Source organism: Micropterus salmoides, unplaced genomic scaffold (assembly GCF_014851395.1).
Source record: "Micropterus salmoides isolate LMB-PRFRI ecotype aquatic unplaced genomic scaffold, ASM1485139v1 Ms_hic_scaffold_9, whole genome shotgun sequence".
Classification (NCBI taxonomy): Eukaryota; Metazoa; Chordata; class Actinopteri; order Centrarchiformes; family Centrarchidae; genus Micropterus; species Micropterus salmoides.
The window spans coordinates 9,521,038-9,548,013 of NW_024044681.1; the positions used below are offsets into that span (position 1 = coordinate 9,521,038).

The 26,976-nt window shown below is 40.3% G+C and overlaps 1 protein-coding gene across 1 annotated transcript in view; it reads right to left on the bottom strand.

The window, feature by feature from the left end:
* The window catches only part of wwc1 (WW and C2 domain containing 1), a 67,557-nt gene that overhangs the window by 34,629 nt on the left and 5,952 nt on the right, over positions 1-26,976 (bottom strand). The window contains exons 2-8 of the mRNA XM_038707605.1: positions 15,949-16,058; positions 15,263-15,466; positions 13,494-13,570; positions 11,734-11,813; positions 7,274-7,403; positions 2,332-2,478; positions 1,240-1,310 (exon numbers count right to left, since the gene is read on the bottom strand). Coding sequence (XP_038563533.1) covers positions 1,240-1,310; positions 2,332-2,478; positions 7,274-7,403; positions 11,734-11,813; positions 13,494-13,570; positions 15,263-15,466; positions 15,949-16,058 — 819 coding nt within the window. The remainder of the gene's footprint in view (positions 1-1,239; positions 1,311-2,331; positions 2,479-7,273; positions 7,404-11,733; positions 11,814-13,493; positions 13,571-15,262; positions 15,467-15,948; positions 16,059-26,976) is intronic.

Below are 26,976 nucleotides of genomic sequence, written 5' to 3' on the forward strand. Positions count from 1 at the left end.
CTTTTGTGCACATTTCCTACAGAGGACAAGAATTCCACCTTGACAAATGGATGAATAATTAACACACATATCCTCCTCTAAGGTGAGACACTGCAGGTGAGTAAAAAAAAATTAACTAATAGATATCAAACCACCATGAAACTTTCCTAGTTAATAACTTACATGAAGACAATATTTTTTGTATTACAGATTTTCTGAAATGTTATGTTTAAATAGGGAAATGAGGCAGCATCTAATGAAATCTATTTCAAGAACTGACCTGATCTGAATAATGGATTAAGTCAGGTTCAAAATTACTGTTTTATTTTGTTGACACATTATACTCAAATGTTTTTAGAGAGGGGATTTTGGATATCTCTTTTTATTATTTCACAAATTAAAAACTACTGTCAACAGGCATTAAAAAAAACTAATTTTTACCTGTTTTTGGGGAATAAAATGTCCCATAATTCATGCTATGAATGAAATATGAACAAACCCCTCAGTAAAAACCTTCAGAATAAAATCAGCAATATGACTGGAAAGTTTGGTGCATGCAAGTGCTGCTGAAGTGGAGATTTTAGTCTCAGAAAACGGCCTGTAAAGACAAATATTGTAAAATTCTACACATTTTCAATGACAATCAATATTGACAGCGTCAATAATTTCACACTTAGCTTAAATCCGCCTCTGTACTTTTAGGATTGGTTGCTGGTACAAAGGAAAGGATTATATTTGGATCCGACAGTGTTGTGCAGGAGGGAGAGAGCTTTCCAACGGTACTGGTGATATAATGCAGACAGCGACAGCGGGAGGACACATAACGTTACAAAGCTAACTTTTAGGAGAAATCTGCAGACAAACTGTAATAAAATAAACTAATAAATGTATATTTTGGACTAGTGTGAAAGAAGACGTTAAGGAAGCAAAGTAGCCCAAAATCTTAAAATTGGCATGCCGTGTCTCGCCTTAAAGTGTTAATCTTGAGCATAGTCCGCTCAGATGTTTAACGCTCAGGAGGCATTATGGGTACTGTGTTGAGCATCGTGCAGATTTCCACAGTAAAATTAGTCTATTAATTTTTCTATTTCTCTCAGTACTTTAGTGGCAGATTACTCAGAGCGTTCGCTAACAAAAAATCAAATTGAATTTTTTTAGATCTTCAAATGCTAAATCTAATCTACACAGGACAAAACAACAGTGAAGCGCGCGCACGCGCACACACACACACACACACACACACACACACACGACGCCCACCTTCTCTTGGCCTCCTCGTACTTCAGACTCAGACGAACCTTCTCTGCCAGTTTGTTTGTGCTGGTCATGAACTGAATACAAACACAATACAACATTAACACAATGACATGGTAGACGCTGACACACTAATTCATCACCACTGGTCAGATCCTTTACTGAAATAAAAGTACCAATACAACAATGTCAAAACACTCAAGTTAAAGTTTACATTCAAAATCATGAGGAAAAGCACAGTATTATCAACTAAATGTACTTAAGTACTAAAGTACTTGTTCTGTAGAAAATATCCCCTAGCTGATATATTATTTTAAAGGATATTTTCTGATTGTTAATACTGATGCATGAATGTGTATGAAAGCTTTTTGTCTAGCGAACAACACTTAAAACTAAATGTACTCACCAGAGAAAGTGAACAGCCAACTCCTAATAAGCTTTTTCAACGCCGCTGGTTAAATTTACACAGTGCCGTGGGGTACGAGTCTGCTCTAGCCTGACTGACAGGTCGCCATTGTAACGACTTGTCAATCACAGATAATCCTGCCCTGAAGCATACTCTGCTTTATGGGCTATTTTCCTCTAAATGGGACCATAATTTACTAAAGCAACACCATGCTGTGTTGAAGAAGACTTGAAGCTAGCGACTGAGACCATAAACTCATTAGGAAAGTGTTTACTGAGGTAATAAATCAGCTGAGAAGTAGCAACATTATCCCATTATTTCTAATGGAACCAGACTTCTTTTTGCAACCAGAAGAGTCGGTGCTGGCCGTTCGATAGAATGCAGGTTTAAGGGACTTCTGCGTTTGACAGTTCTCTGACCAGAAGCCTCCCGCTTGATTGAAATATACTGTAATAGAAATCTCACTATGGCCTAGTGTAATTTTCACACTGCAGGAGGTGCAATAGTTGTTAAAGGCAAAATACAATTGTTACTTTAAAATATTGTCACGCTGCAGAGACATCCTGGCCTACACATCATAATGTACAGACTTGAGAAACCATCTTTGTTTGGTACAAATCCTTGCAAAAATCACACCATAATCATTTAAATATGTTTTCAGAGGAAATTTGAATAATTATGTAAAAACTCACCTCAACCGGGATGTCAGTCTGGGAGCCGGCGTCGGAGTAGAGCCGAGGGATGGACAGCTCCGAGTTGGCGAGCGAGGGACTGCTGCCCCACAGCTCCTGCTGGGAGCCCGAGTCCAGCTGGAAAGCGTCCTTCAACACTGCCAGTTTCTGGATGAACAGAAGAGGCAAACAGGGCTGCTGGAGATTACGCGGATCAAAACATGAATGATCTGCAGGGGGAAACTGGGACACTGCAGCAGGCAACTTCTCAGAGTACAAAAACAGGACGTGATCAAGAAAGGACACACTAACAATAAAATACTGTTTACATTATCCCAGGCAAAGTTTCACAGCGAATAGTACGTGAGCCAGTTAAAAGGGAGCAGGAGGGGATTTTCCTTTAGAGAATTTAGTTTTCTGATCAGTGAAGAGGGGAGACAATGAAAGAAAGCATGGGGGACAACACGAGTCAACCTTAGTCTGTCATTCAACAGATGGAGAGAATTGACTTCAAGACAACAGGTTTATAGCCTGCTGATTGTTTATTATTATGAAGATACAACATAAGTGGGGAATACTGATGACTTTTAGCTTTATCGAGCTACCAAATCTGTTGTGGCCAGTTGTGATGAATCTCTCGTATATTTGAAGCTTGCTGTTGAATGCACATATTGTTGCTTTTCAGATGGGGAAGAAAATATCATTGCACCTGTATGATAATAGTAGTGTTTCAGTTATTTGATGATGTGTAATATCTGATCTCTGAGTTAGCAATGTTTCAGGTTAAAGGTACAGAATGGCAGCCCGAGGTAGGTGTTTCATTTTACATTTAAAAGATTTCATTACTCAAAAATCACCACTGAATTGTATGTTGGCCTGTAGACACATTTCTGATTTTTGCATGTTCAGCAGACCTGCTGAGGTAAAGACGGTCTAAATAATAGCGATAAATTGGATTTAATGAATTGGTAGTGTACTAATTGAATGCTGTCTCCATATCCCTATGATTAGTACCAAATTACATCCTGTCCAGGAAATGTCTGATGAAATGATTGTGAAAGGAAAAGAAAGCTTATTAGGTTTTTAAGCGCCCGGGTAAAACATCTGGCTCAAAATGTCGGTGAATCTGCTGATTCTTTTTACAATTAATTAATTGTTTACCATAAATAATTGTTTTTACATTGACGTGACGTCTTAAATGTCTTTTTTTGCCCAAAGATATTTGGATTTTTATCACATAAGAGAAAGAAAAGTTGAAGATCGTCACAATTGAGGAGCTGGAACTGGGGAATGTTCAGTATTTTGGCTTTTTTGAAAATTGAGTTCTATCAATCCTCTAATGAACAGAACAGAATTAATTGTTGCAGTTAGTTAGTGAGGTCTATCTGTAAGAATACACTGAAACTCTTTTTTCTTTTCTCTAGTTGTCCATCTCTCTAAATTTAAGCAATCAAGTATTAAGAAGTGCAAATGACTTGCAGATATACAACAACACATTCACACTCAATGCAGATACAAATAGATGCAAAGACACACAAACACATATGTGAACAGACAATCTCACAGACTGAGCTGTCAGCTGCAGATGGTAAGGGGGAGAAAGGGGGAGCGAGGGAGGCAGAGAGGAGTCCACAGAGGAGATTATGTATTATTGAATACGCTCTCCTCCCTCTCGCTCCAAACAAATCTGCAGCCAGACTTGCCTGATAAGACCTGAAATTTTAAATCTATATGTAAATATGGGGATGTAAGTTGGAATATTGTCAACACTGAGGCATTTTCATTTAGAAATGGAGACTAAAATGCTAAAAACTGTAATAGAACATTTATAGACACTGTCAAAAATGTTCTACTGTTCAATATGCCGTCCAGTCCTGTGTGTGTCTGGAGCATCAAAGAACATCTGCACTGTTAAGAAACATAAAAATGTTTTATAGGACTGAAATCTAAAATTGCACCCAGAGGAATGATCACGGTCATGTTTGGTATATCGTTCTTCTTTAACGGTTGTTGCAACCGTAGCGTGTTGCAGCAAACACATATCCTGTCCGTCTCCACTCTGCAGATAACTTTAATGCACTTTGCATGATGGAAGTATAGATGAGTTAACGCTGCACTGCGATGCTGTCATACACAATAAAGGACAAATAGTGATTAGAAATTAAGCTCCGACCTCACCCTCACTAACCCACTCAGAGGTACTCAAGAGTTTATGAGCATGAGCTACAAAGGAAATGAAACCAAAACGCCATCAGCAAAATTGTTTTTACTTTCCAAGGAACTCATCTGAAACTGATCCTGATCCCAAACACAGCGCACATCTTCTCCTGAGTGGACTGGACAGGCTGTCATCACAACGACTGAGCTGCGACACTAAAACACCACCTGCCTCCATGCAGCCTCACTAAATCTCCTTTAGTACATCTGGCATTTTTTAAGAGTTTTAACAAGCGTACAGACTCTCCAGAGAGACATCCTCATCTCCTCGCCTCACAGTCTGTCGTGTTTTCCTTGCTTCAGGAACGAACGAAAGCAGCTCAGGAACAGAACAGCCGTTTTTCAAAAGAACACAATAAACCTTTTGTTCAGGGTCAACTGATGTGTTGTGTTTACCTTCCATCCCCACTCATTTATCCCCACAACCCAAACCGATCTCTCAAAATAGAGCAGCAGAGGGACCTGGAAGCTGTTTACAAGGACTTGGTGCCCTTCTGAGGTGCTCTTGGACAAAGCAAAACTCAGTTGGTGCTGTTGTGCAGGTGACATTGACTTACCTACGAAGAATGAAAATGAAGACTACATCTTGTGCTTTGACTAGAAAATGAAATGTGTCACTGTAATTCAAATTGTCCCAACTAGAGCCACATTAAATCTTTTTCTTTGTGTGTAAAGATGCACATCATGATGTGGCCTTGCTATAATTTCTGACATGATCCACGTGGCTCTTGGTATCAGCTGTCAGTATGTGGATTATCTGTCTCCTCATCATCCTGCCTTCGGCAACCTTTAAACAATGCACAACAGACAACACACAACAGATCTGTACTAAAGTTTGCTCCTCTCATGTTCGAGTTCGGGTTTTTTGGCAGAAATTCAGTCTTAGATAAGAGAGATGAGACAAGATATTACAAAAACAAATTATAAGAACAAAAGAAGGTACTTTTTCAAAAAGCAGTCCCTCCAGGATTTCGCCTGGCTTTTTTGTCAGGTGGGGATGAGTCCGCCTACAGGTGGGAGATCGACCATCTGGTGACCTGGTGCAGCCAGAACAGTCTGAAGCTCGACACTCTGAAGACAGTGGAGATGGTCGTGGACTTCAGAAAGAGCCCAGCCCCACCCTCCCCCATCATCCTGTGTGACTCCTCGGTCACCACTGTGGACTCCTTACACTTCCTGGGCACCATCATATCCCAGGACCTCAAGTGGGAGCTGAACATCACCTCCCTCACCATGAAGGCCCAGCAGAGGATGTACTTCCTGCGGCAGCTGAAAAAGTTCAGCCTGCCAAAGACAATGACGGTGCACTTCTACACCGCCATCATCGAGTGCATCCTCACTGCCAGGGACAAGGGCAGGCTGCAGCGCATCATTCACTCTGCAGAGAAGGTGATTGGCTGCAATCTTCCATCACTTCAGGACCTGCACGCCTCCAGGACTCTGAGGCGAGCAGGAAAGATTGCAACTGACGCCTCCCATCCCGGACACAGACTGTTCCAGACTCTCCCCTCTGGCAGGAGGCTGCGGTCCATCGGGACCAAAACCTCTCGCCACAAAAACAGCTTCTACCTGTCTGCAGCTAGTCTCATTTACAAGGCCCGGGACCCCCCCCAAATAATACAATCGTCTCTGCACATGTAAATATCATTTCATGTCATATCATGCATGAACCTGGCACATTGCACATATTTGTTGTTAATTGTAAATTGTTGTTGTTATGTTTTTATATTTTCAGTATTATTTTTCTCTATTCTTCTGTTATTCTTGTATAACTTGCATTTTTTTATTACATATTTATATATTTCTACATCTATTTATGTCAGCTGTATGTCTGTCTGCGTGTAGCACCTTAACACCACAGCAAATTCCTTGTATGTGTAAAACACGACTTGGCAATAAAGCTCCTTCTGATTCTGATTAAACACTTGTAGACTTTTTCATTCCTAACCTATGTTCTTAAATCACACACAGACAGAGTTCAGTATCATGCAAACAAGAGAGTAGGCTACGCCCATCACTCTGTGATAAACTACCCTAACGTTTCTTCTAACCGCATATTTTTTTACCAACTTCCCTTGATTCTGTCAGAGCTTGCAACTGACCGGAATAAAACAGCCTGTGTCTCAGTGATTTATCATATCTGACGTCCTCTATGTGTTTCTGCCAGTCTCTGCGGCAAAGCGTTTGTCTTTGTGTTCGAACACAATAGCGCACGTTTTGCAAAACAGTTAACCCCTCTTTGGTAAAGATCCGGATACTGTCTCACGGTCCTTTGCTGTTATTTTTGTAGGCAAATGTGAGACGTTAGTATCACACATGTCTGCTGCGACTTGTAAACAAGGAAGCGAGCTGGCTGACGTATGACAACGTTTTGCTGGAAATGGCTGTGATAGGTGAAATTTGCGTTGATTGGTCAAAATTACAAGTTGCGCTGAATTCACGAGGATTTGTAGAATTTGTGTTAACAGCTAAGATTGTGCATTTTGTGAAATCCTGCAGGGAACGAATAAGGCCCAAATGCATTGAATTTGATTTTAGATCTGACCCCTTATTTGAAACACCTATTCTATTGGTCCTGCTATTATTTACTTACCTAACTTCATAAATTACTACATTCAGTTACTAAAGAGTCAAAAAAAATGTGCTTGGTATTTAAATTATTAAACATCGAGCTGAACTTGTGCTACCAAGCTGAGCCCGACTTGGCTTCTACTGTTTGTTCCTTCCATAACAAATGTCTTTTAACCTGCAAGAGTTCCTGTTTCTCCTTCTCCCCAGAGCTGATGGCGTCCCGGATGGAGCGGACCTCGCTGAGAATAGCCTGTGCCTCCTGCAGCTTGTAGCCATACGGGCTGTTGGACACCTTCTGGTCAATCCTGGAAGTCAGAGGGAGGGGGCAGAGCCAGAGAGGGAGGGGCGAGGTAGCGAGGGAAAGGCAGGGAAAGAGACAGGAGATGAAGGTCAGTTTGGATAATGATCAAGAACACTGTAAGTTGCAGTAGGGTTTCAGCAATCAGCACAGATCAGCTCATTCACCATCAGTTAGGGTAAGGAGCATCGGGTGGGGGGGTGGGGGACTGTCAACACCTTTAAGAGTAACATAGTTACTCAGTCAAGGAGTTACTCCAGTCCATAGACTGAAAATCCAGCCTCCGGTACTGCAGCTACATGCTACTCAACTGTGGGCCTCTCATAGCCTACTATTGCTGTTTGACTTAACTTCAGACCAAATGCATAAAAAAAAACATCTGCCCTAAGGCATTTATTAGGTTCTGACTGAGAAAGTGGGAAAGACTTCTGGACTCTGTCTTTAACCAAATCACACACATTTAGGCTATTCTATGTGATCTCCTTTTGATATCTGATGGTGCTGAGCGAAATTCCACAAAAGATAGGATTAAACAACCTCCTGCAGCACAATTCATACTCCCAACAATTCACTCTCAAAGCAATCCCACATTTAGTAAAGGTGAGTAACGCCTCCCAGCAGCTTGAAATCAGATGCAATACCTTCTTTTTTTTGAGGAAACCAAATCAATGACAACTGCAGGTACTGTACTCGGTCCTTAGAAGGTTCTCAGTGGCAAGAATTACGAGTAGTTGTCCTGACTCCTGACCGGTTTGTCCTGAAAATTAGACCTAATTAAAATAAGGCCTAGTTAAAGATTTAATACTGAATCGTTGTGTAGGTCTCTTGCTCCAGCAGGGGTTGCAGGTTATCTGTATATTGTGTCAACAGCGTTGTAACACTCGTGCGGTTTTCCCCTTTTTGTTTTCTTGTGGTTAGTTGAAGTTACAGTCGCGAGGACAGGGAAAGTGTAGCTTCAGGCAGCCACGGCGGAAACATCTTTAATTCAATTACTTTTTTTTTTTTTTTTTTTAATATAGCACCAATTCACATCAACAATTATCTCACAGCGCTAATAAAAGAGAAGGTCTAGACCGATATTATTTACAGAAACCCAACATGCGCGTTGCGTAGACAGATGTGACACTGCACTGATGAAATGGTAAAAGATCATGATTTACTCACTGTTACATTACACAGTTGTTGTGTTTTTCCTTATGACAGACAAAAATATTTAATTTTAGCGTTGTGTTTTGATTTCTACGCCCATTCTCATCTGGTCACCCTATTAGTGACAACGAAATTCCGATTTTATACTTGTTCAAGTGTCTGACAACAGAAAAGTGGAAAATGTTAATGAGAGCAACTAAAGCGTACAAGGTGTTCATGTATAACAGGAGGTGACTAAGCAGAGTAAACAGGGCTGTCTGTCCTCCACCTGTGCACACCAGAAAATGGCTATAATAATAAAATAAGAGGAAGAAAGAGGTTTAGCCATTCTCCTGTTGCTTAGACATTGGTTAGGTAACCTGTAAATGCTAATGTAAACGTAGATTGCTTCGCAGGTAAAATGCTTTTCACATACATCACTCCGAGGACAAGATCAAATGTTTGCTCAACTTGTAACTTGTAGGTAAAACACATGCGATCCTGTTTTTGGCTGTGGGCAGACCCGGCTGCTGGAGAGAGAACAGCCATCAGAGGCAGCAGCGCCTATGTAAACCCTGTCATCAGCAAGTCAAGTGAATAACAGGTCCTTCCGCATTCCTCAGAGAGGGAAGAGGGGGAGGAGGGGGAGGACAGAGAGAGAGAGAGGGAGGGAGGGAGGGAGGGAGACAAGGTACCGAGAGAATGAGGAAGTCAGGGAGGGAGAGCGGCAGAAAGAACAAGTAATCCTCCCTAAGTCCTTCTCAAACATGGAGTTATGTTGAGTGAAAACTGCGTAATGAACCTTTTTATGATTAAAATCGCAACAGACAATAACACAGAGAGAGACAGTCACACGCTTTAAAAGAGACTCTGAAATTCTACACTGTACATTTTAAATGAGTAAAAATAGTGTCTGTCTTGGACTTTCAGGTACGGTCGTGGTCTCGTGGTCAGGGGAGCCGTCCTTTATCTTGACAAACAAAGCTCCTGCTCCCGTTTTGGTAAACACCTGCTTTTCTGAAGTGTCAACACACAACAGAATCCCTCCACGTGTGGTGCCAGGTGATCTCTGACCTCAAACAGTCTGCAAATGTTTAAGCTGAAGAGGCAGGTTACTAATAATAGATTTTTTAGGCTGGTATTAATAATTGAGACTGATTTTTTTTTATTTAAACAGACAGTAAATTGACTGATTTAGGACTGCACTTGCGTAAAATTGAGGGGCTTGTGAGAAAGAACAGGTAATATTGGCAAAGCAGAGAGAAACATATCCTGAATTCTAGTCTCTAGTCTTGGTCAAGCTCCAAAAACAAAGGATGCTACACTTCCGATGATGTTCAAGATCAACTGTGTCTTCTGGTAAATATCCACGACTGTCAAACTCTTAAATTGTAATGCAGGTTTTCTGTTATAATTTTCCAATATGATCTTATATCTTATCTTAAAAAGCTCCTACAGAGCCACAGAGGATACTGTCCAACTGTTTCTACAGGCTGAGTAATGCTATAAGTACTACTAGCAGTATTTGCTCTCACTTTACCACAACACTGATGTAGGGTGATTAGATCTGGCTCTGGCTTTTTGGACATCCTGAAGATGTACATATATCTGTAAATCCTGAGCAAAAAAACAAAGATTACAGGAAAGTCTGGAGTATAACTGTTTTTATACTGTTACCCATGTTGTCTCTGTACCCTTCAGTGGAACACAGCCCAAACCAAGAAAAACAGACCCGAACAGAAGCGCATTAAAGTATAAGAACAGGGATGTCCACATACTTTTGGCCATATAGGGTAATAAATTGTCATTTTTCTGTTCTACATATGAGAAAACATCACAAAAACACCCTCTCATGCACCAATATTTTGTGAAATTTTATCAGAAACTGAGTGCTGCATTCCAATCTAAGCCTATTCGTATTTCTTCACACAGTGATTGGTTGTTGGATGCCGTCTGATGACTGTAACAGGAGAGGAAAGGTACGGTGGAATGCCGTCCAACCACTCTGCCTCAGCTACTCTTTAATCCTCCTGACACTCTCGCTGTGCTGTGTGAGGCAAGACAAACAGACCGGACATTCCTGTTCCAATTCAACATTGAACAACGGCGGATCGGCATGTTGGCTTTTCCAACGTGGTGAATTTCAAAAACAAGAAATCACAGACAGCCGCAGTATGAAATAAAAGAACAAATGGAAGAATGGACGCCATTCAAATCAACATTCCTGACTGACGGCTTCGCTGCTACACCTTACACTTTCTACACAAAAGAGCTCACTTCATATTCTGAGAAGTAGGTCAGAGAAAAGCAGTGTTTCCCTTTAAATCCACATTCTTCAGCTGTTGTTCCACTGGTGCGTTTTATAGAGTGTTTAATGATGGGATGGAATGTGTGATAATGCCAAGGCAATAACTGAGGCGATAAGCAAGCGCGATGGAATTAACTAGCATCGGCTGGAGCAACATGTCCACATTTACTATTTCAGTGTTGCTTAACAAGCCAAATTCCAGCAAGTGTAACATTACAGGAAGTCTTGACTCCCTTCTGTACTATACAACATTCCTGTGATGCCTGAGCGATCATGTCGTAGATAAGGATAAGAGGTCTGTTTCTGGACAAATATAGAAATTTAAAAGATGTCACCTTAGGGCTCTTGGAAGCTGCGATGGACATTTCTCACTGTTTTGTTTAGAAAATGGTTTCGATTGTTTACGGTTAGAAATTAAGATGTCTTAAAATGTTTTACCTAAAATGTTTAAAAAGCTAAATCCTAATAAAGAAATATGTAAGATAATTACAAGATAATTATATTGCAATTAACCTTTAGGAGGTGGCTGGAGATTGCCTTGAAACAGCACACACTTGTGAGTCAAAGGTGTTTTGCAGGCAGAAAGTGAAACTGTAAAGACTGAGGGAAGGTCACACATACACTTGCTATTCAAGTCAGATTATAACTGTCTTGCTTTGCTCGTCAAATTAAATTAGGAGAGCTGGTGGTAGCATAAAGCGTGAGGATCAAATCCCAGAGTCGGCTGTCAACAAACATACCTGTCAAAGTGCCCTTCGGCAAGGATTCAAGGCGGAGGAGCATAGACTGGAAAGCTTCCAGAAATGAATATACATGAACCGCAAATATCCCTTGGATAAAGAGAGGTAAAACAATGGGACAAGTGCGAGTGTGTGCGAAGACGTCGGGATGCAACACTTACTCTCTGAGGGTCTCGAAGCCTTGTTCTTTGTACAGCAGCTCCTGCTTCATACAGGCCAGGTCCCGCTTCAGCTTGTTCACCTGAGACACAGAGAGGAGAAAAACTCTTAGTTCCTGAAATATAAATAAGAATACAGCTGGTGATATTTTTATACTTTTGTTATTGCAAAAGCCCTTAAAAAGCCCAAAACCAACAATGTGTTGGTCCGTCTCTCAGTACTTTCTGACTCCGCTGCCCTGTCTGTGGCATTCAGCATCAAGCCCATTGGTTCTTACTGAAGATGTATACCTTTAAAAATAGGTCGCAAATATATGGTTTCATTTTTTAGCTCATCATTTTTCAGCACGTTATTAAAACAGGATTAAACGATGTTTTTGTAGGGGACTATTTTCAGCGGCGGATGAATCCACATTTGGTGCTCTAGCGAGTATTTGGGGCAGCAGGACAGTGTACATGGGTATGAGTCAAAATAAACTACAGTGTGTGTACAGTGTCATGGTAACGAATTAGATATTTTTGGATACCCACACAGTACTTTTTAGTAGATACATACATGCGAACTTTGTTAAAACCTAAGTTTAAATGAATCGCACAAAAACAAAAATACAATTACGACACTGGCCAATGTGGAATCCCGAGCCGAGGCTGGTCAGAACCGATCATCGGTCCAAATGATCCTGTAGTGTGAGGGCTTTACAGATGTAATCTTACGATAGCCGACTTAATCTTAAACTCCCCGATTTTGAATTGTGATATTTCCAATCAGAAACCCGCAACAGCCAATGAGAGCGAGCTGACCGGGAAGCGTTACCAACGTGTTGATGTAAAATGTATAAAACCGTGCTTTTTGTTTTGTTTTTCTGTGCAAAACATAGCACACAGAAGTGCAACAAGCTGACGACGACAGTCTGCCTCCATGTTTGTTTCATGTCTGACGTCCCGTTTGATCACGAGATTCTGTGAGATCCCAAGTCCCTGGAAACACCACTCTGAAATTGTTTGGTATCAACGCCAAGTGTGTGGTCCTGCGTCTGGACTGAATTGTCCGGTTTCGCGAGTTCTTATGCTTAAAATATTAACAAAAATCAGTTAATTATGTCGTTATGTCTGTGTTATCCCACGTTTTTAAAATTGGTTAAGATTTGAAAATAGTGTGCACGAGGCGTTATACAATTTCAACATTTGTGTTGTATCACAGTCTTGCTAAGATACAGGAGCAGCAGTAGTAGACAGAATAAAGGCTGCACCTAACGATTCTTTACATTATGACTTACTGTAATCTGCTAATTATTTTTCAGATTAACCATTTAGTCAATAAAATGTCAGTAAATAGTGAAAAAAATAATGACATTTTGCTTAATCAACAAATTATTTCAGCTGTAGACAGGATAAATATGACAGCTACTAACAATAAGAGTCTTCAAAGCTTAAATAATTAGTTGAAAAAACAAAACAAAAACACACCACCAACATTGATAATGATCATTTATTAGGGAAATGTGAAGATTTTCTTTGTTTTATGTTGTAGTAAATTATTTTATTTTGGGGGTTTTGGGACTGTTGGTCGAAAACAAAACAAGTGCTCTGAGAAAACCTTCTCCTTGTTCTGGACAAACAAACTACAGATCATGCGAAGAATATAATGGTTAGTTGCAGCCCTAATAAGTAACGTTTGTGTTCAGTGGATCAGGTATTAGCCAGACGCAGTACAAGTACGATAACATGGTCACGTGGTTGCAGTAGGAAGGAGAGGCTCTTACCCGACTTTTGGCTGTGGCTATTTCTGCTTTGAGGATGTCTGGGTCGTATTTGCTGGACGAGGACGATCTGGAATTCACTGCAAGAAAGGCAAGATGTGGAGAGACAAGACAGGTGTTCAAGATGTGGGGGGGGGGTTGTGTTACACGAAGGAGGGAAGACAGAGGAGCAAGAGAAAAACAAAACCATCAAACAAAGTTACTGTGGGGAAATGTGTAAGTAGCTATTAAGCTGAAGCAATTTGAAGAGAAACGTCAACTTCTTTCTTCTGTCAAGACCTTGGAAAATCTGAGAAAGTATCTAAGAATAAAATGACGTCAAAAGAAACCTATAAAGCATTTCCTCCTTCCTCATTTTCCTTTCTCTTGTTTCCATCAAAGGGACAGTACTGTCCAGGTGCTTTCCACTCTGTAAACAGCACAACATCGCGTGTCTGAATTCACCAAACTTGAACGCACAGGTTTACTTTGATTCCCCGACTGAATCCACCGACACCGACGTAAAGCTGCTACTACCAATCATCTCGCCCTGCTGCTTTCCCCTTCTCATGATGACTGATATTATGACATCATATGACAATAAACTCAGAATTAGCATAAGCCACCACTGTTTTGTTACCAGCTGTGTTGGTGCTAAACATGAGTCTGAAAAAGGAGAAATTTGTCGACTGCTGCAATTAATAAATAGCCTAAACGAAAGGTTGTTGAGTCTGTTGGTGCTTATCTGGTCCGTTTTGTTTTAACAACTTGTTTTTTACCAAAACACACTGCTTTGTGGACAGTAGCACTCAATAAGCAACAACAACCTCTTTTATAATTTTCTACTCTTATTTTTAATTATTTTACATATTTCATTTTCCCCTTTAATTAACTTATCTTTTTTTTTTTTTTCTTACCTTTCATTGTATTTATATATTTCCATGTTCCCTTTATATTAATTAATTTACTTATTTTAAATGTTTTTGTCTTTGTTTCTCCTTAATTTCTCCGTTTGATTTTCTTCTCTCTCTCTCACTATTCTTTTATTGAATAGTTGTGGACATTTTTTGCTAAGTCGTGCATCAGGAGCACCTTTGCTCGCCTTACATCGCTGTCAAATCCAAGTAGCATTTGTTTTTCTATTCTGCTTCCAATTCCCACTTCCAAAAATATACCTAAAACAGGGCTGATCGATTTGGGGGAAAAATGTAATTGCGATTTTTCTGCCAGATGTTGCGATTACGGTTCGATTTGAGATTGTGTACATGTGCATATGTAACGTTAGACTGCACAGAGCGTAATGGAACGGTCTCACAGAGAGCTCTTATCCGTAGTTGAAGCACACAAAATGACAAATTAACGACAAGTCAACAACGTGTAGGCTAAACGCTCCGCTGCTGAAACACGTCAGTGAGATGACGCTGGCCAAAACGGCGGCACAGCCTTTGTCGGTTTCGCTGGCGCCATTATCCCACATTTTCCTCCAGTTTCGTTTGTTGTTGTAAAATGTACACGCCCTGTGCCCGTTCTGATTGGTGAGTAGGACCGTAACAGGAGGCGCATTTCGCTTGTGATTGGCGAGCAGATCAGAACGGAATGAATCTGTAACTGTTTAAAACGGGTCAGATGCGCTATATAACTAACCTACATTTTAATCGGCGTCTTCACGATTAGCTAATCGCGTTCTTTCAAATCGCAATTTCAATTTGAAACAATTAATCGTTAATCAGCCCTAACCTAAAACGAATTGAACTACACCACGTCTCCTCCTTCAGTCCCTCCACAGTACTCACAGCTGGTCTGTGACGTCGACTTGTCCCTCCACGTGTCATTAAGCTGCCGGTACTCCTGCTGCGCCAGGCGGAGCCTCTGCTCCTTCACCTGGTAGATCTCCTTCTGGGCACTGAGTGCATCGTGGGCCACGGCCAGGTAATCCCGCAGCATGGTCTCCTGCTCCCGCTGCCACTGGGCTCGCGGGTCCTCCAGCTGGGTGCTCTCTGGAGGAAAAGAAAATGAAGAGGAAGAAAATGAGTGGAGGAGGAGGAGGATTTAGATCTGGCGGGATTTTAAAGACCAACATGTTCATCAGTGCTGCAGTGTTGTTTGAGTAGTTTAAATCAACAGATGTCGAATATAGATAACAGCTTTAAACATGACTTGGCCAATCAGAGATGAGGGGTAATAGTAATCAGACTTACCACATTACTTTTATTTATTTTGGTTAACTTTAACAATGAATCATTTTCAGATTTTGCTAAACAATGTTATCATTAGAACAACCTCACCATTGGTTCCAAAATTGGGGTAGTAACACAGCTCGTTAAACTCATCTTCATAATTTTCCGTAACAGGAAAATGCTTGAGAGAAAACACGGGACAAGCAACATGAATGACACGGGGTGAAAATGGAGACTAAAGACGGGACTGAGATGAGAGTCGGACAAAGAGCAGTTAAGAATAACAGAGACTAGAAGCTCACTGGTGTTGTGGTCGACATAGTACGAGCCGACGATGGGGTCGTACGCCTCCTCCCACCCAACTGGCAGCTCATCCCCGATGCAGTCTGCAAACGTCAGAGGCTTCGTCTGCCTGAAGAAAACAGAATCAGAAAACAGAGTCAGGATTCACTTCAACGTCCCAGATCTCATCAGTCTAGAAGACAGAAAATCATCTCAATTATAACCACAATATTTAATAGCTACATATATGCATTTGTCTCTTGGTACATGTAATAATACCTCGAGAACACAAAGTACAGTAACACGTACACAGCGTTCAATGGTCAGTTTTTAACAGAGCCTCAGTTATTATTCAGCATAATTAACATGAAGTTAATCAATAATCAAAATAACTGCAACTCCTCTGACAAAATGAGACCAGTAATAATTACTCTGTATTATTATTATTATGTAATATGATTAAAATGTGTCCAAACTGGTCTAGGGGTGCGTGTGTTAGATGATAGAAAATGTCAAAATTAATCTTACTTTTCACTGCAAATTCATATACAATGAGTAAAGATATAAAATAGTTATAATAGGTTAAATATTTAATGCACTTAAATGAAAATGTTAAACCAGCTTTTTGCAATTCATCGCAGACTGCTGTCACAACTTTAACTCTGACTGTTGCTGTTCTCAGTGGCAATCTTGATTATCCATTAATGCTTTCAGTCATTATGAATAAATAGCATTAGCTAGTTTGAGCTTCTCAAATGCTTTTCTGCGTTTCACATCATTGTAAATTAGTACCAAATTTAACAGACTAAATAAGCAGCATCACGTTCAGCTCTGGGAGGATTGGTATGTGTCACTGTTTTCACACATCTTAATAAACTTTTGATTTAATAAGCACAAAAATGATTGACACACAAACAACGTATTGACCGTAATCATTGGTTGTAGCTCAGCAAGGCCAAGTGATCGACGCTAAACCACCAAATTATGATAATGAATCGACACACTCAGCTCCACTGTGTACGGCTGAATCCTCAAATACAAATCCCCAACGGTCATCAGCAGGAAAGCACACAAATTAAATGATTTATTAATGTGCAGACATGTTGGGCAGACATCTTCCTCAGTATGCAAACCACAGAAACATACCAAACCTTAACAACAAATCCATGTGACTTTCAGTTCACTAAAACTTATGAATGTGTGTTTACATTGAGATTATTAAAGTTATATATATCTTTCCTTTTTTCTGAAATTGTTTAGAGCTGTAACAAATAGCTCACTAATCTTTATATTTTGATAATCAGTTATCGTTTCAGACATTTATTTAAGCAAAAATGGCAAAAATAAAATGTTCAAATGTTCAGATTTGTAGTTTTTTCTTTGTATTGTTTTTCACTGCTGGTCAGACAAACGGCTAGTTTAATATGTCAACTCTTTGGTACAAGTCACAGCCTGTTTTCATAGTTTTGAAAGACCTACTAATTAATGGCTTAATTAAGAAAATAATTAGCAGATTAATCAATAATATATTCTGCAGTAACCACAGACTGTATATAAGAAGTGAACGTAATCATCGTGACGTCGCCCATTGGTTTGTGGACTGCTATTTTGAAGCCTCGCATTTGACCATTAGGGCGTCGCCATGTTGATTTGTTGCAACCAGCACCAACGGACGTGACCATATTTGGAAGAGATGGTGGAGCAAACGGCTCAGTGTGGAGCTAGCTAGCTTGCTTAGCTAGGTGCATCTGTAACTCACGTTAACTGTCATTTTAACAGGGCTGACAATTTTGTCTTAGCAAACAACAGTCTTAAAACAAAGCCATAAACTCATTAGGAAAGTGTTTGCTGAGGTAAATCAGCTGAGAAGAGTAGCCTCATTTTACCATTATTTCTAATGGAACCAGACTTCTTTTTTGCAACCAGGGGAGTCGCCCCCCGGTGGTCGTTCAATAGAATGCAGGTTTAACGGACTTCCGCGTTGGCTTCACTTCTCAGCAAGCTTCCTGCTTGGTAGTAACCCTAAAGTGGTTGTAAATGGACTTTGACTTTTCTGGTCTACTGACCACTTGTCACATTCACACACACACACACACACACACACACACACACACAGACACACACACACACACAGACAACGCTTTGACTGGACTGGGGGAAGCTGGGAATTGAACCCATACACCAGTCTACCACTTGAGCCACAGCCGCCCACATCGATGCTACATTTATCACAGAAAGCAGCCTTCTATTACAAAACCAAGCCGTCAGATCCACGAAAAAACACGGTTAGTAGTCTGAATAATAACCAAACTAAAACACTCAGGGTGTTCGCCTGAAAGTACTTTCAGCAAGAGGAGGTGGGTTGAGTGTGTGTGTGTGTGGACTGGGTGGGGGTGGATAGTCTGGTGTTTCATTGAGTTCCCTATTCACCTCCAAGGGGGGGAAGCAGAAAGGGTGGGGGGGGGGGGTCCTTCTAGACAGCTACAATAGGAGGAAGCCGGCCTGTGGCATTCCACAAGCTGCACTGACGCATCGCCTGGAGATTTCTGGGGCAACCCTCGTGTTACAGCCACATCGCACGGAGTTCACTGCAGCTGTGATGATGAATTTAACTGCCTTTTCATGTTTGTTTTCACATATCTGCGTGAGTGTGCCAGTAAGCCGCAGATTTTAATCCTACCTGGATTGTTAATAATGATGTTGTTCAATTTCTACGGCATCATGCATGAAAATCACCATGTAATGAACAGAATGTGTGATACAACCAAAATATTCCTTACATTTCTCATTTTTATCTAAAAACTTTGTTGCATTCCCTGAAGGTTTAATATTCATTAAGTCTTTAGCAGTGTACTGCATGAAACTGAATCCAGATCAGATCCTTTGTTCTTCTAGGCCCATAGTATAAAGATTAGACTTCAGAAGACTTATTATAAGCTGTGCTGCAAGATGTAGTGGTTTTAATTTGTACCAATCAAAGGAAATATCAAATATAGATGGGGGGGAAAGTGTTTTAGCCACAATGGGCCCATTAGTACTTTTCTAAGCTGTAGCTCACATTCAGTGAAAATATCTGCACCATTGTGGTAATTACAATACTTTACATTAAAAGTGGAATTCTGTTTAGTGTTGACTAGGACTGAAATGATTATTTTCATTTGATTATTTTCTTGATTAATCGATTAGTTGTTTTGTTTGGTCCATAAAATGTCACAAAATGGTGAAAAATGTCAGTGTTTCCCATTGTTATGTCCACAACCCAAAGATCTTCAGTTTAATGTCATAGAGGAGGACAGAAACCAGAACATATTCACATCTCAGAAGCTGGAATCAAATACATTTTATTTAAAAAAATGACAAACCAATTAATCCATTATCAATAAAAAAATTGCAAATTAATTTAATAGTCGACAACTTAAAGATTTTATTAATTGTTGCAGCTCTACTGCTCTGTTGTTGTCTACTTATGGTAAGAACGACAAACTGCTGGCAAGCTACATCTGACTATCCAAGCTGAATATCAGATATCATCTACTGTATATTGAACCCGTTGACAGTCTTCACTTTAGTTGCTAAGCTAATGCTACGTTAGCTAATGTAATTACTTCACAGACTGATAGGACAAGTTACTGCTCAGCCATGACTGTCCAGAGATCTCAATTAAGGTGATTAAAGTATTGACGCAGCGTGCTTATAAGTGTAACTGAGTGATTTAGCATTTGCTAGAGTTAACTTTCTCCAACGGCCAACTGTTTCATTTTGTAGTTTAGCTAGCTGACACAGCTTATACAAAAAAAACAACTTGACTTTTTTGAGGACAAGGAGGATGTAGTAGGTTGCTTTTTAGGCACAGAGAGGTTGTAGTAACGAGTAACTTAAGGGGGGGAAGTATTGTTTTCGTGCGAGTCTTGAAACTCAAATTTCATATATAAATGTAAGAAACCCCACTTTGCATTAATTTCACCATGACAACTCCTTCTCTTTGGCTTTTCTCCTCCTCCTCTTGTGTTTCGTGACTGCAGACAAACACAAACACCGAGCAGTGGCTCACTGCTGAAGGGAGAAACTGAACTGGGTCCCTTTTCAGCTGATGAATAATGAAAGGGGCCCGGAGAAGACCCCCTCAGCTCGGCTCTAAATTTAGCTCTGGAAGACAGGGAAGCTTCTGCCAACCGCTGATCCCAGAAAAAGATGGCTGGTTGGCTGACCGTGGATCCACATCCCATTAGTTGATTCCCTCTCACCGACTAAATCCTATCCTGTAACCGTCAAGCTGAGGGGAGTCGCTGACCTAAACTCGTCGCTCTCCGTCACAGTTTCCCTCGGAGCGAAGGACCAGCTGGTATTTCGCTCCCCTGCCTCCATTTCACTGTCAAGTCATTCAATAGCCACTTGTAGTGCTGCTCACATGCTTCACTGCTCCAGTGCTCAAACTGCCAACGATGGCAGCCCCCACATACTAGGAACAGGTAGAAGAGACAAAGACTACTATCGAGGTAATAATAAGCAAATACCTTGATAAGGCCACAACAACAAGGAAGAAATGTTCTATTATATGTATTTCCCAAGGCCTGTGAAAAGTAGAAATCGATGCATTTTAATACCTCAAAAGTGACTTTTTGTTGTCCGATGTGACTACTACAAGACCACAGAAGACAAGGATTCAACATAAAGCCACTGGGATGTGCTAATCCAGCAAATGTAATCCAACACACTAGCACATTTCATAGCCGTCCAATATTGGACAATGGAGGATCTAAGGACAGAGGGTAAAAGACTTTGAGGCTAATTTTGCTGATGGCCCTAGGATGTCTACACAGGCTGTTGAGGCAAATTTCACCGAGGAGTAAAATTCCCACGGTACATACCAATTCAATACCACGGTTAAAAACAAAAAACTAAATAAATAAATCTCACGTACTTCAACATAAAACTCCTTTAATAAAAACATTTGAACATAACAAAAAGCAGCTGTGCAAGTTGTGAGAGGGTATTGTGAGTCAATATTCATAAATGAGCAAGCTATTGAAATCACAACCTTGCAATGTGCATAACTGATTAATTAATAATTAATTTACTGAACTTTTCTTTACAAACTCACAGGTGTGAAATGTTTAAGGGTGGTCACTATCTAGATTGGCAGTGGTTTGAGATTTCTATATTGAAAAACAAAAAAGACGGTCCTTAACTCTGCCTACGGTTACAGGTGCGACATTCAGTTGTTTGCGCTGCAAACTGCATCGTCATCTTTGGTGATTTTGAGTTGAACAAACTGTGAAACGTCTGCCTAAATTATCTCTCCAAGAAATCGAGGTAACAGCCGCGAAACTAACTTCACCCCGGTTTCCATAAACATCTTCTTTCTTATCGCTACAGCTGCAATTGTCGCCATCTTCCACGTTTTGGATCCCTAGGACTTCAGTACCTAGCAAATGACATTCCTACAAAAAAACAACTAATTTTCCTCAGTTGAAAGGACTGATAGAAGGTTATTTTTCTAAACTTGGTGTTCTGGTTAGTAAATGTAACCGAGTGATCTAAGAATTGCATCAAAATGCTGAATAGCAAAATATCTGGGATGAGTTAGTTTGATTGCTTCCCAAGCCATAACTGACTACTGTGATACCAATCTGATCTCAGAGATACCAGCAACAGGTTGCTCAGATGAAATAGCTTGTTGTCACATGGATCACTTGCAGTGTTGCCAGTCATCCATGAGTTTTTGTGGCAGGTTAGTACGATGATCTTGGCACTCCATTCCCAGAGACAGATTTATTTTCACTATTTAGTTTTTCTACCGCAAATTAGCCGCATTCAGGAGGCAATTACTGATTTTAAAAGGACGTAAGGTGGATTGCCGATGTCCAGAGTGGGTAACCATGCCTTATTTAACTACTAACACTAACAATTAAGTATGGTTTTCAGTGTAGAGTCACATGATGGCCTGCATTAGCCAGGCTCACGAAACTCAGATCAAACTGTCCAACTAAGCAGTGCTGATCAGACATATTCTGTTACGTATTGCCATTTCCCAGCTCAAAGGGTTGCCTTTATTTGATAGTTGGCAGTCGAAGGCAGACAGGAAAGTTGAGAGAATGATAGAGGGGATGACTCAAACACGGGCCCCTTCAGCAAGGACTTAACTTCACCTCTACCTCTACAAGGTCAGCTACCAGTAGGAGTGGGGGGGGAAAAAAATTTATACAGCATAGTATCGTGATATTTGCCATGGCAATACTGTATCGATACACGGAGGCCAATATTTTATTATATAAACTGCAGATGGGAGTTTAAACTTTTTGGTACTATAATAATAAAATCTACTGCTTTTTTAGTCCACTAGAAAACTTAACAGGACCATATAGAGGACTGAAAAAGTGATATGAACAAACAGAGTAGTGCATCTTTTTAGATAAACAGAGGCTGACAAAGTTTGGCTTTAGGGACCTAATTGGGAGTTGGAAAAAGCAATATATCTCAATATATTTATAATCGCAATAAAATCGAATCGCAACATAAATATCGTGATAATATCGTATCGTGGGGCCTCTAGCTACCAGGGCGCCCAGGTCTGCATGTTTTTAAGAAGCTTATCTGAGACTAAAGATCTGTGAGGAAAACACTGAATTCTTGTGATGTCTCGGCATCACAGTGGTCAAAAATGTATTTGCAGGTTATTAATACCGGAGTCATGTCTGGCTTTTAAAGTAGGTGTCACCAAAAGTTAAGTATACACACCCCCAGGTTTCACATACCAAGGTAAACAACCAGGCCGGGCCCCGGTGCTCTAATGCAAACTGACAAAGCGTGCGGCAGAGTGCAAACACACAGGGAGGCGGTGCTGCATATCTGAACGGTGAGTCAGACGGTGACGCAGAGAAATGTTCATTCAGAGCAGCGTATAAATTCCTCAGGTTGAGTTATGAGGCTCCCAAATGCATTTCATAGATGCTCAAGGTCTAGCAGTAAAATAATCACACACAAACACACTCCCATACTCTTATTTCACCTTACCAGTGTAATCAGTTATGCTTAACTGACAAAGCATCCAATTAAAATGTAGATTTATCAAAAAAATGACACATTACAACAGAGATCTGCCAAACTCTCTATCTAGAAGATAACATTCCTTTCAGCTGACGAGAAGCATTCAATGTGTCACCGCAAGGGTGGACAGATGATATTGCACTCTGCTTAAGAATTTATAAGGGCTACATAGGCAGCCTTGGCTGATGTGTTTCTAAAAACATATTTTCCTTTTCATCTTTTGTGCCTTTATTCGTTTTATTTTTGTCATTTGAATCCTCTTGAAGGTGTGCAGAAACATTAATATGCTGAGTAAGCTTTAAGAGCGCACGGCCACCTTTTAAACACAGCTCGTCAATGGGTCATTTTCTTTTTTGTTGTACTTCAGCAAAGGTTTATTTAGACCAATTAAGTGGCAAAACAAGTCATTGTAAGAGAGGAGAGAAAATGAGAGTTGAATGTTTAACATGACTATGATAAAATATTTCGAGTGAAATCAGCACTATAATCTGTAGTCCTGCAGGTAGATATTCAAATAAAGAACATCAGATATCTGCGACTCTTACTCTTAAGGCACTCGGCAGGAGGGGTTTAAAAGAAACACGGACACAAAGCTGTCAGTGTCAAAATAAGAAAAAACATCGGGAAGGTTTTCATATGACTGCAGCAGTAAATTCAAAGCTGACTGCTCCTTGAATTCCCTTTATGTTTCTGTCTCCTCAGCTTCTGTTTTCTTCTCACAGAACTCTTCTCCTCAATCATTTCAAACTTCATACTGAGAATTATGGCTCTGTTTGCAACTGGTTACTTAACAACCCTTTTCATGTGGGAATCAAAGCTTATCTCACTTACTGCACCAATGCTATGTTTCTGTGGGTAACAGCATTATGTAAATAGGACTGTACAGGCACACCACTCTTTGTTGAAATTGTAATCTAAAGCAGAGAGCTGATATTCATAAATCACCTGAAATGCAGCAGTAATGTAATTCAAGGAAACATCCACTTGAAAACATGTTAAGTAGACTAGGCGACGTCCTATTTTGTTGTTTGGTGTATTGTTCTCACCTCCACGGATAGTAACTGTTCAACCGTAACAGAAGGTTTTTTCCACTAAGTTTGATAGCGGGAAATATTTCAGCAATCTTTACAATCTTTGCTTCCACTTCCTTGACCACACAGAGCCAAAAGTATCATCTTCCAGTTGCTTGACTTGTCTGAACAGTTGATAATGATAATCAACTTTACTGGCCACATGCAATTTTATACACAGTAGAACGCAGATAAAAAGTTTTTTAAAAGTTCAACAGAAAAAGCTACAAATCCTCACATTGGAGAAGCTGAAACCAATATATATTGTGCATTTTCATTCAAGACGACAAAATGTGCTGAAGCATCAAAAATCTCTACTATCCGACAACACATTTCGTAAGTGTATATGATCCTGTTGTGAGCTGCCACAGATAAATAAGTTATAACATGGTTAGTTATGTATTTTTTTTTTTGTTTAAAACTACACTGCAGCTGTGTGCGAGCCAGACTCTGTTCAGATCCCAGTTAACAGTTTGCTGGGCCTCACGCTGCACTTTGACCCCGTGCACCTTGGCAAGCACTGAAAGGGATTTCAGATGAATCAGGCCTCTGGTTGGCGAGTCAGCGTGCTGCTCGGTCCTTCACGTCATGTGTTTCAGGAATGCGTGTGTGTGTGTGTTTTTTTTTTTTTTTTTAAAGGACTGTGTTTGGGAAGGTTTCTCTTCTTTCTTGCTGCCTCTGAGTGTAAAGCAATCAAAGGAGTTTCCCTAGGGATCCACCGACCCGACTTTTTTAGCCCCAATACTGATAACACCTGGCCCAACACCTGGGCTTATGGCCAATACCAAGTACCGATCAGACACCAGTGTAAAATGAATAAGCAGCCTCACGGTGAGGAAGAGACTGGGAGTCATTCTTTTATGTGTAAGGACAAATCAGGCTTGACTTCTAAACTTTGTAAAAGTAAATGGTATGTTAACTCTCCTAGCAAAATGTTCGGGGTCTAGCGGCGCACTGCTGAACCATTTGCATAGTACGTGCGTCATTTAATTGAATAGATCTAGCCCCTTGCAGTGTTTCTCTACCTGGGAGGCGGCGGTCAGTGTTAGGGTTAGCGGGGTATATTTCTATTTCTAGAAGCCAAAGTTTTTTTCTTGTCAGCGATACGTGATCCAGTTATTTGAGTCAGTCAAAGGGCAAAAAAGCAGGAAAATATACTGAGACCCCTCCACACCCTGATAAAACTGGCAGCGTGTCTATTATAACATGGATGGTAAAGCAGGATCCAAGACAATAACTTATTTGGTGGATGTGTTGCAGTGGGAATCAAAGACAAGTGTCTAATCCACTGCTCCATCGCAACCTCTCTCTAATAATTATTATTTTGTATAAATTTTTTACCAAACTTCAACGCTAAATGTGCAACATGCAACTTGAAATAATTGAGTCTATAGCTACGCTAAATGACAGAACTACTAACTTTCAAATTAGTTCAGTAGAAGTTAATAGATTCCTTTTTAATGAATAAGAGACAGCAGCAAAGGTTGTCACCTGTTTAAGACCTGGTGGCTTAACTGTTAAAGAAACAGTTATATTATTCAGGAAACTCTGATCAAACAGCAGATCAGTCTCTAGTCGTGTTTTTTTTAATTCGCACAAGTAAAATTACAGTATTACTGCCTAACAGGTTACGTACCACTGATGCGCGAGAGCGACTGCGGTACACACTGCGCAGGTGTGGAATTGGCAGCTGAATGCAAACGAACATCCTTGTTGATACTTGGAAAGGAAGAAAACTTTACACACATCAGCCTGTAGATATCCTCAAATCCTTTCCATTTCGCTCGGCCAGCTCCTGTAACCCCCCCCCTCCCCTTCTTTTTTTATTACAGATCTGCATGATTCACGTGGGTCAGATTATCAGGTCGGAAAATCCGGAATTCCTGATTAATCTGGAAAAATCACATCCCTGATCATATATCAGTATCGGATAGGTGCATCTCTACCTGCCACCTTTTAAACTGACAATAATTAATTAATTAATTAACACTGACAATAATTTTATCGCACATTAACGCAGTTTTTATTATTATTATTTTGAAAGTTGCCATTGCTCACTGGCTCGGGACACAGGAGGGGTGGGATGTTGATCAGCCTGCAAATCACCTTCCCAAACAAGCAGTGGAGGGAGGCTTCAGCAGACTACGCTGGATGCAGCGTGTGGGAGAAGTAGATAAAAAAAAAAAAAAAAAAACACAAGACAATCGATCAAATGCCACAGCAAAGTGGATAGCTACACACTCCATGGTGGTTAGTATTGGGGAAGATGTCGGTGTTAGGAACGTTCTTAAAATCACAAAGTAGTGTGATTTGATTATATTAATGTTTAAGTTGAGATAACCCAAGAAATATTTTAGTGCTACTGTGTTAAGGGAATACTGCTGGCAAGAAGCACCTTATTAGTTTAAAGTGTTTTCAAACCACATGTTATTGCACTTTTGTGTACATAGCAATACATTTAAATTAAAAAGGGCATAATACACTACTTTAGAATTTATTATTCAATTTTGCACATAATGCGATTAACGTGATTAATCCCAAATGGGGATGGGTATTTTCAGTTAATCCAGTCCCAACAAATACCTAACAAATCAACATACTTCATCACAGTGAATCAGCTACATACATAAACCTAATGCAATAAGAAAAGCTTGTGTGTGTTTTCTCACCACAGAAAAGAAAAACAACTCCTAAGTCTCCAGAATTCCAGACATAAGCCATTAAAGGGATTTGGTGTCAAAGTCCAAGGGGTCTTAAGTAACTGGTAAAGATGAAAAACAAGTCCCCGTGAAAATCTGCCCCCCCCCTCCACACTGTGTTTTTGTACAAGTGGGACTGTGTCATGTAGCACCACATGCTTGGACCCCTAAGCCTATTACACTGATGGATTTCTATAGGGCTGCGCCTTAATAGTCGACTAAACCGATGAGA